This window comes from Cenococcum geophilum, assembly GCF_001692895.1.
Source record: "Cenococcum geophilum 1.58 unplaced genomic scaffold K441scaffold_16, whole genome shotgun sequence".
Lineage (NCBI taxonomy): Eukaryota > Fungi > Ascomycota > Dothideomycetes > Gloniales > Gloniaceae > Cenococcum > Cenococcum geophilum.
The window spans coordinates 1,743,373-1,755,990 of NW_027137574.1; the positions used below are offsets into that span (position 1 = coordinate 1,743,373).

Genomic DNA, 12,618 nt, shown 5'->3' on the forward strand with positions numbered 1-12,618 from the left:
CCTTAGCCTTTTTATATATATAGCATAAAGTTAATAGGGCATTTTGCTAGAATTACATTCCCATTCATTAATCTATACTAGGAATATTATTTTTAGGGCTTTTAAGCCCTTTTTAAAAGCCTTGCGAGGCCTTTTTAAGCATTTAATTAAGGTCCTTAATTGCTACTATATATAAGAATAAATCCTAAAAGTCTAAATCCTAAATGCCTAATTTAAAAAGCTACTATGCCTTACCCTTAGGAGCAGGATTAGTATCTATTAGGCTACTAAGTAATAGCTAATAAGAATGGGATCTAGGCCCCTTAGTAGGGGTATAAGTAGGTATAAAAATAGGGGTAGGATAATAAGGTGTAGCTAGAGTAGAGACTCTTAAACACTTAATATTAATATTAGGTCTAAACCAATACTAATAAAGCTCTTATAGCGTAAGCTTATAGTTAATAAAGATACGCTTAAGCCTAGAATAAATAAAGATGTTAGCTGGCTAGTATAGTCTAGAACCACTAAGACCTTACTATAGTAACTATTAGTTACCTATCTGCTAGGTACCTAAAGGGTAACCTACTTAATACTATATTATATTATACTCTTTTAAAACTTAATATATATACGCAAACTCCTTTCTATAGTAGATAGCAACCTTCTTCTTATTACCCCTATTCTGTACCTTATCCTTAATATACTAACCTTACTCTTATATTAGGCGTTACTAGCTAGCTTACTAAGAATTATAAACGGTGTAGATAGCTATAGTATAGTCTTAAATACGACCTAGATATTTAGCATTAGCGCTTAAATAAAAGAGAGCCCGGGCAATATAGTAGTTAAGGACATTAAAGGAACGTCGCCACTTAGGCCTAAGCTATTAAAGTTAGTAATAGAAAAGCTTACCTTAATATAACTGCCGCTCTTAGTATATATGCATTAATTATAAGGACTAAAGGTATTAAATCTAATATAGTACGTCTTATTATAAGCCTCTAAAATCCTATTATTAGATTTCTAGTCTTTTAAAGACATATAGGTTAAATTATTTAGGTAGGACTAGTACTAGTTATAAGTTAGCGGAGGTTAGGGTTCTATATATAAAGGTAAGGCTAGGATATACTATAAAATCTACTTAAAAGAGCAGTCAGCAGAAGAATAAAGAGGTATATTAAATTAATAATAAAAAAGAAGAAAATCTTAATAATATATTAAAGATACGTCCAAATTAGATAAAGGTTAATAATGGGAAAGTAAGGTATTAAGGAAAAGGAGCAGCTTAATAAGCAAAGGTATCCTTATACTTTACCGTCTAATACCCTTTTAATAAATAGCCGCAACCTTGCTAATATAACTCTGTTATAATAGCGTTATTTAAAAGGAAGGAAATATAAGTATATATTATCTAACTATTACTTCCTTATAAAAACTAAGTATATAGCCAGGGAAAGGCAACTAAGACGTTAATTAAAGATACATATAGGTTAAATTATACCTAAAATAATACTATAGTATTAAAGATTAACGTTATAGATGTTCTTAACAATCGTATAATAGCTATAATTGCTATTATAAAATATCCATATTTACTAGGCAGTAGAGCTACGCCAAATATACAGCATAGGACCACTAGATTTAAAAGTATATATACTAAATCTTAGGAGATAAGTCTTCTTAATTAACTAATTAATACCTTAACCGCATCTAATAGCCTAAGGGCAAATGCGGGAATAATATATAAGTAACGTAGAGGATTATATAAAACGATTACGGATTACATTTTAATAGTTAAAAGATAATAGTAAGCTATATACTAAATAGCTTTATAGAACTATATTAGGAACACCAAATTACCTATAATACTTATAATTAATTATAGACTAGTATAAGGGCTTAGTGTAACGGAACCTTATAGCAAGAACTACGGTAGGCTCGTTATTAGGCTAGGTATATAGGAAATATAAGTACAAAAGTCAACAACGTAATAACAACTAGTGGAGTGGTTGCCTAATAGATTAACTCTAATTATATTCTAAGAATCACTATAAGGAAGGAACTATCTAGGTAGGGACTAAGGGTCCTTAAATATATAACCGTACTCCTATAAAATCCTTCTTATACGCGATATACGTATACTCTATCTACTTTATTATAGATCTTATAGATTATACAGATTATACAAATCACCCTATATAACCTTGGCTACCATTTCTCGTTATATAGTTCTATCGGCTCCATTCTAAACCATGCCTAAATTAACTAACTAGCTTCTTCCGTCTCTTCCCCAAGTAGTTATAACATTGTACTTAAAGCGTCCGTAACACCATCTCCCTCCTCTTTATCTTCGTCCTTAAAGATTTAAAATATCTCTAAGTCGTTTACTAGAGGTATAATATCCGTCTAATTAATTTAGTTAATATTATTGCTTATTATACCTAAAGCAATTTCTTCGTCTTTGACTGCTCGTCGCATTCGCACTATTACTGCGATATTATCTCTTAGTAAGATTATACCATCTCTATATTCTTACTATTTAAAAAAGGGGTTAGTTTATATTACGTTAGTAAACCTATCTTCGCAATAACCGTCCTCTTATTTAGAGTGCACTAAAGCGAATATTTATTCGTTCTGTGACGTCCGCTCCGTCTCTAATACTAAATATACGCGACCTATTACTCTTAATAGTTGTCTAGTTCCCTAATTAATTTATCTTAGGGTCTCGTATTTAATCTACTACTACGCGGCTAAATAATAAACTATCTATTGCTCTAGCGGAACTATATTATTCTTATAATACTAAACAAGAGGCTGCCAATACTTAACAACGGGCCCTTAAATCTCGTCTCGCGGTATCCGCTTAGTTAATCCGTCTTAAGAAGGTTCGTAAGAAGGTTTGTTTTAAAGAGTAGAAACTTATAAAATAAGGCTTATAGGAACTTAGTAATAAAAGAACGGATTCTCTTTTAATAGAGAAAGAAATAGATCTAAGTAGTTCGGCAACTACTCTTCCTAGGTCCCCCTTAGGTGACTTATTCTTTAGTAATTCTTTTTTTTTAATACTACCTAACCTAATTTCTTCTAATACTCCTATACCTTTCCCATAGCGTTCTTTAAATTTTCTAGTAGTTCCTAGGTAGTCTTAGTATAGCCTATCCACTTAACTTTATACTATATTTTATCGTTAATGTCCTCGTAACTAATAATCCTTAAAACTTACTATTTGTCTTCTTCCTACCCTCTATACGTGTCTGCTTTATAGGTTAATAGCTTAACATTTCTATATACTGGCTCTAGTATTACAATATACTGTATAGGGTAGATTTTTATCTTAGCTGGTAGGTTTAACTTAAACGTAACCGGTAAAATCCTTTATATAATTTTAAAAGGTCCTAGTCTAACGTAGTCTAACTTCTTACTTAGTTATTAACTCTTAAAATTTTTGTATAGTAGCTACACTTTATCTCCCTCCTTAAGATCTAGTCCCTTAGATCTCCTAGCATTATAGTACCTTTTTATTCTCTCTTATACTTTCTTTACTAATTCTATAAGGTCCGTATAAAGATTCATTAACATCTTTATTCTTTCTTTAGCTATACTACTTATTTTCTTCGCTTACTATAGTAATAACAATATTCTTAGCTTATACCCGTAATTTGCCTTAAATAGTAATATACCTATTCCCTCTTAAGGTGTTGCATTATATGCAAATTATATAACTAGTAATAGTAATACCTAATTATTCTATACGTAATTAATATAGTGCCTTAGATACTATTCTAGTGTCTAGTTTAATCTTTCCGTTTAACCGTCTATCTATAGATAATACGCGGTAGAAGTTGCTGCTTAAACTCCTTACTCCGCTAAAAATACCTCCTAGAATACTACTATAAATCTTAAATCTCTATCCAATATAATTTTGCTTAGTGCTTTATATCTTATAAACACTTCTTTAATATAGATTCTAGCGACATCTTCTGCTAAGATTTCTTCTATGCATGCTATAAAGTATCCCCACTTTATAAGCTTATCCACTATTACTAAGATTGTATTATAATCTTATCCGGTAATAGGATCTCTTAACTTTAGCAACTTAATAATAAAGTCCTATAATATAACCTCCTATAGTCTCTCTAGTATCTTAATAGGTTATAGCCCTCTATATAGCTTATGCCTTATTAGTTTATTCCTTTAGCAATCTAAATATTCTTTTATAACCTTCCTAGCTATTCTCTAGATTCCATTAATGATATACTCCTCTTAGAGTCTTAATACTAAGTTTATAGCTCCATTATATCCTTAAGTTAATCTCCTATAGAATTCTTCCATAAATTGCTCTGCTATGCTTCTTAGGATATACTTTACTTCTCAATTTTCGTATATATCCATTTATAGATCTTCTAGTTATACTTCTAAAATTCTTTATACCTAAAAGCTTTCTAGTATCTCGTAAACCCTATCCAGTTCTTCTTAAGTTGCTATAATTTTTGGATAATTATACCTAATTAATCCGTCTATATCTTTTTGCAGTAAAGCCCCTAATAGCTTTTCGTCATTTTATAGTTCAGCCTTTTAACTTAGAGCGTCTGCTCGCGTATTGTCTATACCCTTAGTATACTAAATCTTAAAATAGTATTCCGTAAGTATCTCTACCCATCTAACCTATCTTTAGTTAGGTTCCTTTATTATTAGGAATCCCATTAGGTTCTTATAATCCGTCTTAACTATAAATAGTTTTTCCGTGCCTTATAAGAATGCTCTCTATTCCTTTAATGCTATAACTATACTTAGCAACTCCTTGTTATAGATATTATAGTTTAACTCCAGTAGTGTCATTTTCCGACTATAATATGCTACTAGGTGCTATCCATTTTAATATTTTTATATAAAGCACGCCCCTAGTATATAGTCTAATATATCTATTTCTACAACCATTTCTAGTCCTAGTTGATAGATCTTAAGAACTAGCTCTTAGGTAAACAACTCTTTAACTTTCTTAAAGAGTTCCTTCTATTCCTCTCCCTATGCCTATAGTTCTTCTTTCTTTATTAATCGCGTAAGTGGTTCGATATCTTTTAACTACTGCACTATAAACCTTCTATAGTAATTGCAAAACCCTAAAAACAATTTTAACTGCGTAATATTCTCTAGTTCTTACCAATTCACTATAGCCTTAATCTTCTTTAGATCTATACTAAGTTAGCCTAGTTTAATAATAAATCTAACGAAATTGGTCTTCCTAGTAAAGAACTCGCATTTCTTAATTACTACTAGCATCTATTCTTCCTGTAGTCTTTTTAAGACCTATTTAACATATTCCCCATATTCTTCCTTAATTATTAAGTAGATAATAATATCGTTAAGGTATACTATAACAAATTTATCTAAATATTCTCTTAATACATTATTAATACGCTTCTAAAACATTGTTAGTATATTTATAAGCCTAAACTGTATAACTAATAGCTTATATAGTTCTTCCTTTAACCTAAAGGCTGCTTTCTATTTATTACCTTCCTTAATTCTAATCTAATAGTACGCCTATCTTAAATCTATCTTCGTAAAGATTTGCGCATTGCCTATCCTATCTTAGATTTCGCTAATTAAGGGTAAAGAATACCTATTCTTTCTAATAATGCTGTTTAACTATCTATAGTCGATACACAGCCTTAGTTTACTATTCTTTTTTAGTACAAATAGTACTAGATATCCCGCTAATAACTGCGATGGTCTAATGTATCCCTTTTATAGGTTTTCCTAGACAAACTCTTTTAATGCTCTACCTTCTTCTTCGGTAAGCTTATAGATTAGAAAAAACTTTAGACTTATTTCTAGCTCTAATTCTATCTTATAGTCCTATGCTATATACTTTAACAGCTTTTTACTTTCTAGTGACTATAGTTTCTTGCCGTACTTATAGTATCTCTTTAGTATATAATTCAATCCTTTCTCTGTTTTTTTATAGGTTACTCCTACTTAGTACTATACCAACTTAGCTTATTATCGCATTTTGCGGCGTTAAGTATCCCTAATATCGACTTAACCTATAATCCAATTAATCTTTAGATTGTATTCCTATAACTAAGGNATGCCTAATACTACCTTATCCCGTCCTAATAGTAGGATATTAAAAGATATCTTAATTTATCTCCCTTTAATAGTTATCTAAATAGGTCCTGTTTTAAGATTAATAATCCCTCCTCTATAGGCTATTAGATCTCCTAAAATCGTAACTAATAGGTAAGGTTGCTCCTTCTATCTATAAGGTAGTCCTATTCTTTTAACCGCTACTAATAAGATATAGTTCCTTATTGCTCCACTATCTATTAGCGCTTTAAACTGCTAATCTTACCATTTAACTTATAAATTTAGGTGTTGTTCTTAAATTCCTTTAAGGGTCTAAGGCTCTACTACTAGCTCCCTTTAGTCCTATAGGCCTCTACTTTTCCCAACTATTAGCTACTTAATCCTATTATACTTAGCTTATTCCTTAGCTAATACCTAGTTCATTTCTTATCTTCGATATACCATAAACACGTGCTTTCTAGGCATTCCCACTACTGTTATCCGTCTAAGCATTCTTCTATAAGGAATCTTCCTGGTTAAAGTACTAAACTTCCTTCCTCTTAAACCTCTACTAGATGCCATCTATACATATATTTAGCATTCTTATATTATTATTTATCTATTATCCAATATATCCTTATAGAGTATTTCCGATTTTTTTCCTTTGGATTCTTATACATTTTATATATATTGTCTACGCACGCAATCCATAATAACGTATAGTATGCTAGGTGCTTTAGGTTAACTCTTAACTTATCTTTATCCTTAAGTTTAAACCTTTATTATATTAATCTAAACGTTATAACTTTATTTACAGGTACTAAGATATGTCTCTCGCTTCTCCAGTCCTCTAATTATTCCTTTAGATCCTTTAACATTATAATTAAGGCTCCTTTAATATGCGTTATAGCCTTCTCTATAATTAGGTAGTCTTAAATAACTTTTTCATCTAACTATATATAGAAATCTTTCCACTTATTATTATACCTTTGCCTATACTACCTTTAGTATAGCTACTGGAGTGTATACGGCTTGTCTATAAGAAAGTATCTTTTTATTGCTACGTTATAACAGCCTTTTATATATCGTTCTTTAAACCTAGTAGGGATCCCTAGATCCTCTTTATCTTCTAGTTTAGTAAGCTACTTAGCTCTTAGTATGCCTACCCTAGGCCTATTAGTAATTCTTTATACTAGTACTCTGTCCTTTATACGTCCTAATATACTAAATCTTTTATCTAGTTTCTATTCTTGCTATATAATAATTCTTTATCTAAACTTCTCTATAGTTTCCTTTAGTTTATATCTTACGCTCTAATCCTTAAAGTTCTCTTACTTCTTAATCTTAGTATTAATATTTCAATCTTCAGTCCGAATACTGTATTCTACTAGTAAATCTTCTAGGTCTATATATTTATCTCCTAGTCTAATTGCTATTTATACTACAGATTCCCTAATCTATAAGGAAGCTCCTTACTTCTTGCTTATAGGTGCCCTAATTTATACCCTAAATTCTTAACCTCTTTAAATTCTTAATCCTAAGCTTACTTTTATCTTAAGCTTTACTCTAGCCTTAGTCTAACTAGGCTTACTTAGTGTTCTTATCTCATCTTAAGAGTCTTAAATCTCACTTATTTTGTCTTGAGAATCTTATACCTATAGGAAACTTCGTCCTAAGCTTATTTGTATATTACTAAACTAAGCTATTACTCTACTCCATTAGTTATCGTCTATTATAGGTCCTTAAGCTTGCCTTATCTTGTTTTAAGAATCTTAGTCGTCTCGCATCTTATTATAAAAATCTTAAGCCTTTAGCCTTTTGCCTTTATTAAGTGCTAAAGTGGTTTACTACCCTACTTCTCTTATATCTCGCGAAGCGATAGACACCGTGTCTAGTGGGGTTTTAATCCCTACTAATGTTCCCTATTCTATAGTGGAATTATCCTCTACTTTTAGTATAATATCTCTAAGGTCTACTCGTTCCTAGTAAACGGCCTTTATTACCTTATCGTTATAAAATATTTCGCCTGCGTTAAAGTTATTGTCCTTAATATCCAATCTATAAACTAGTTCGTTAGTTCCTCTATATCCTATAGGTGCTAGCTCTTATAGCTAATAGCTTACGCCGTACTTAGCGTTCTTATAAATTTGGTATACGTTGTTATAACAGAACGCAAAACTTTTAATTAAATATTCTTTTATTCCTTATAGCATATTATCGTCCCTCTATATATATATATCGTCTGCTAGTCTTATACCTCTTACTATATAGTAACTCTACCCACTTCTATAGTCTCTAATATAATAACCCTGTTTTCCGTAATTTATGCAAGCTCCCTCTTTAAACCATTTTTCTTACTATAGAGTTCGCCTAAACGTCTTCTGCTACTAAGATCCTTAATTTAGCCTTTGCTCCTTAGATCTTTAATTACTTAATCCTTATCCTCTAGGTTTTTATGGTTTCTTACTCTATCTCTTATAGGCTTCTTTAGTACCACTTAGGTTTATTAGCTCTGCGCCATACTATAGTTTCTAACTTAGCTTTTATTATTACGTGCCTTATGCCTTATATAACTATAGAACTCTATCCTAACCTTTCTTAGCCTACTCCCTTTAGTAGATCTAATTATTAATCTTAATTACCTAATCTATTAGTTCCCTTAGGGTGTCCGCATTTTCTATTAGGATAATTACGTCCTAGACTTTAGCCTTAAGTCCTTATTTATACTATGCTATAAGCGCCCTATTATTCCACTCTACTTATATTATTAACGTCTGGAACTACGTTATATACTTAATTACTAAGGTTTATTATATAATGTCTTAGAGTTTTCTTTCCGCCGTAGTCGTTGCCTTTAGGTCTCTAAACATTTATATAAGTTGTTCTATAAATCTATTCCAGCTTAAGAATATAAACCGTACCTCTTAGTTAGTAGTTGTTATACCGTTTACTTATATCTCTATAAGGTAAGGCTTAAACTATTTAAATGCTCTTCCTGTTAAGAATAGTCCTGCGTAGGCTATTTAATCCATAGGTATTACTAGCTTTACTCCTTCCTATACTACCTTAAAGTGCATTTATATAAGGAATTCTTTGAGCTTTAATCTCTCTCCTAAGTATCTTTTAATTGATGGTAACTTAACCTTTACTACACCTATCCCATTAATCCTATTTTCTAACGTCGCATTATTTTCTATTAGCTAGTTAACTATCTCTTATAGTTGTCCAACTGTTATAGGTTACTATAAGTTAGTATCTGCTATACTAGTGTCGTTACCTAACCTCGAAGTAGTTACCGCCATTAATAGCGTTATGGTGGCTGCTTTTAGTGGCATGTTATTTAACTTTCTATATTTAATACCGTAACTAGGTAGTAATTGTGTAACGGAACCTTATAGTAAGAACTACGGTAGGCTTATTATTGGGCTAGGTGTATAGGAAATGCAAGTACAAAAGTTAATAACGTAATAATAACTGGTGGAGTGGTTGCCTAATAGATTAACTCTAATTATATTCTAAGAATTACTACAAGGAAGGAACTATCTAGGTAGGAACTAAGGGTCCTTAAATACATAACCGTACTCCTATAAAATCCTTCTTGTACGCGATATACGTATACTCTGTCTACTCTATTACAGATCCTATAGATTATATAGATTATACAGATTACCCTACGTGACCTTAGCTACCATTCCTCGTTACATAGTTCTATCGGCTCCATTCTAGACCATACCTAAATTAACCAACTAGCTTCTTCCGTCTCTTCCCCAAGTAGTTATAACATCGTACTTAAAGCGTCCGTAATACTTAGATATAAAGTTATATAAAAATCTTTAAGTTAGCCTAGGTAGTTACCGGTAGGCTTTTAGTAGGCTTTTAATAGGTTTCTAGCAATCCTTACGTCTTTTCTCTAGTCATGTTTTTCCCTTATTAAGGTTTTTTAGGAGTTTAAAGCAGGGGTTAGATAGATAGATAATATACAGCGGCATATTAACACCTCTCCAACATCTCTCCGAACCCCTTCCGGGACGAGCCCTTATAGTCTCTTATATATACTTTCTTATCTATATTACTTATAAAAGCAATTCCTCTACCTCCTTCTATTACTGGTTTTTCTTATATATTATCGCGAGTTTATCTATAAGTTCTAATATGTGTAGATCCTCTTTTTTAAGCACCTTTTTATAGCCCTCTATTGCTTCTTAAAGCCTCTTTTTAGCCTCTTTATACTCTTCTAAATCCTCTAATATTAGCGCGACACTATATAGTTTTATCTCTTTTCTTATATAATCCTTTAACTTTTTTAGAGAGCGCTCTAGGGCTTGTCCATTTACTTCTATTAAAATTTTATATTCTTTTTAATCTTATAACTTACTTAAGGCCTTTTTCTACTTTTAGATAAGCAGAAAGTTATATAAAAAGTCTAGCAATTTATTACTATTACTCTTCATTCCTATAGCCTCTAAAAATGTAGCTACTATTACAATAACGGCAAAATAATCCTTATACGGTCGGGTAATTATAGACTTTAGAGCTCCTTGTAAAAGGCAGACAATATTATTATTTTAGACGGATTTCGCTAAAGCCTAAAGGTTCTAATAAGCCCTATATTCTTTAGTATATCTTAGGTATTGCAATATATTTTTAAAGTTAATATTTACATTCTATCTATTATCCTAATTACTCTTTACTAGGGTTACTTAACTAAGAACACAGCCTCTGCTATTAATTACTATCTCCCTATTATCCTAAACCTTAATAGATACCTATTTGCCGAAAAGGAACTTAATAAGTTATTATAAGAGTACCTTCTATAAAACTCTGTAGTTAGGCAATAAGCTAGCTGCCCTAAGATTATCTAAGCTTATGCCGGGTAAGGTATATACTTTATCGTGGCGCTTCGTAGCCTCGTAGGTATAGTATATATCTATCAGCTCGCCTAGAGGGCATATGTTTAGAGAAACCCTCCCAGACCTACTTAATGCGTATTTAGGCCGGAATACTGCTTTCCTTATTAGGTAGGTTACTGAATGGATTAGGCCTTACAAGTTTAGGCTATGGAAACTCTTTAACGACTCTAAACCTAAGCAAAATGTGTATCTATTAATCTCCGCGGAACCACACGAGACCGGACATGCTAAGCTGCGGCTACTTCCTGCAGTACCTGGATCGACATTTTAGTAATTCGTACGGATGTTGTTAAATATCTGCTGCCTTACCCAGATACGCCGAAACCACGGTCGTTAAAGCAGTAGGGGAATTGCTTGCTGGATCTTTTCTTTATTTAAAGAATTCGTGAACTTCTTACCTGCAACACGTATTGCTTTAAGCGCTTCGTCACTATTATCTGCCGTCTCTCTAAGCCAAACAATTACACGGCTTGCTTTACCATAGGTCTTCGCCATAGACTGGATCTGGTGTTCTTTTTCTTGTTTATCTGCTTGGTTAATATAAACAGCATCTACCTAGATAATTCGTGCAATACCGCCATCTCGAAGACGCAATAGCGCAGCGTAAAGGTTTAGCGTAACGGCCAAGTATTAATTGTCTATAAAAATATATTAACGCTTGTCCAAACGGCCCTATATATAAGATAATGCTTCGTACGGGCGAGTCGCTTTATCCGATTCTTATAGAGCGTACTCAAAGAGATCGCATTGTATATTTGCCGTGTCATTTTTGTTTGGTATTAGGCGAAGCAAGCGAATGTTACCAGACATCTGCGAAAGCGGAGAATAACAGTACTGAGATACGGCACAAGACATCGTACCCAGAAACTTGAACTTGTCTAGATTTGATAGCCCTGATGGGCAGTGTAATGTCTGCGGTCAAGTGCACGGCTTCTGGCACTGCCACCCCCGCTAAGTCACGTGTAAATTAAACCTGCGGCGCAGCACATCGCGGCCTTGCGCCGCGAGTAAGATTCTTTCACCTCGCCTGCGCTAGCAGGGAGGGCGACATGCAGTGCTAAACCACTTTGATATGTGATAGATATCCTCCCATTCATCATCTCCCGCTTTAGGTGCTTTTAAGCGTCTTAGTGCCTCTGTAGCACCCTCCCTATACTCGTTACCTCCTTCAAGCTCAATAACCTTCTGGATATACCTAGATTTAGAAGGCGGTGAGCTAAGGCGGTCAATTTCTTGGCGGCAAAGACTTTTGAAACGCACCTCCGTACAGCGGCCACCTTTCTTTGGCTAAGGAAAGAGGCTTTGGTTAAATGGATAACACCCCACGTAATGATTGTGCCGGAGCTTTAACCGCTAATGTCTGGGAAACACCACGAAAACAAGGGTCTGGCCCGTGCGGGTCGGCCACCCTCCCTGCTTGTGGTTGCGACATCGAGTGCCAAATCACTTTGATTACTGTTAGATATCCCTTGACCCAGTAGCGTCCTACGAGGATATGGCCCGTGCGAAAGCCTTAGGAACACTAAATAAATCTAGCCTTCTAATTGTTGAAATAGATATCCTTTTAAGTGTGACGAACTCAGTAATCAAGGCACGGAATAGCTCGCAAGCACGTAACCTGTACAATTGTATTGGTCCTATACGAGAATATCAAGCTAAG

At 33.0% G+C, this 12,618-nt stretch overlaps 1 protein-coding gene across 1 annotated transcript; it reads right to left on the bottom strand.

Moving 5' to 3' along the window:
- Positions 1-10,890: 10,890 nt before the first annotated feature.
- K441DRAFT_658407 (uncharacterized protein) lies at positions 10,891-11,825 on the bottom strand. The gene is made up of 3 exons (XM_067648346.1): positions 11,656-11,825; positions 11,268-11,596; positions 10,891-11,212 (listed from the first exon to the last, which is right to left on the bottom strand). Exon 2 carries the CDS (start codon positions 11,451-11,453, stop codon positions 11,292-11,294), a length of 162 nt encoding a protein of 53 aa, XP_067505188.1. The 5' UTR covers positions 11,454-11,596; positions 11,656-11,825; the 3' UTR covers positions 10,891-11,212; positions 11,268-11,291.
- Between the last annotated feature and the right edge of the window lie 793 nt (positions 11,826-12,618).

What these genes read in the sequence shown, in the direction of transcription:
- K441DRAFT_658407 (XM_067648346.1), bottom strand. Translation starts at nt 11,453, where the DNA reads ATGGCGAAGACCTATGGTAAAGCAAGCCGTGTAATTGTTTGGCTTAGA.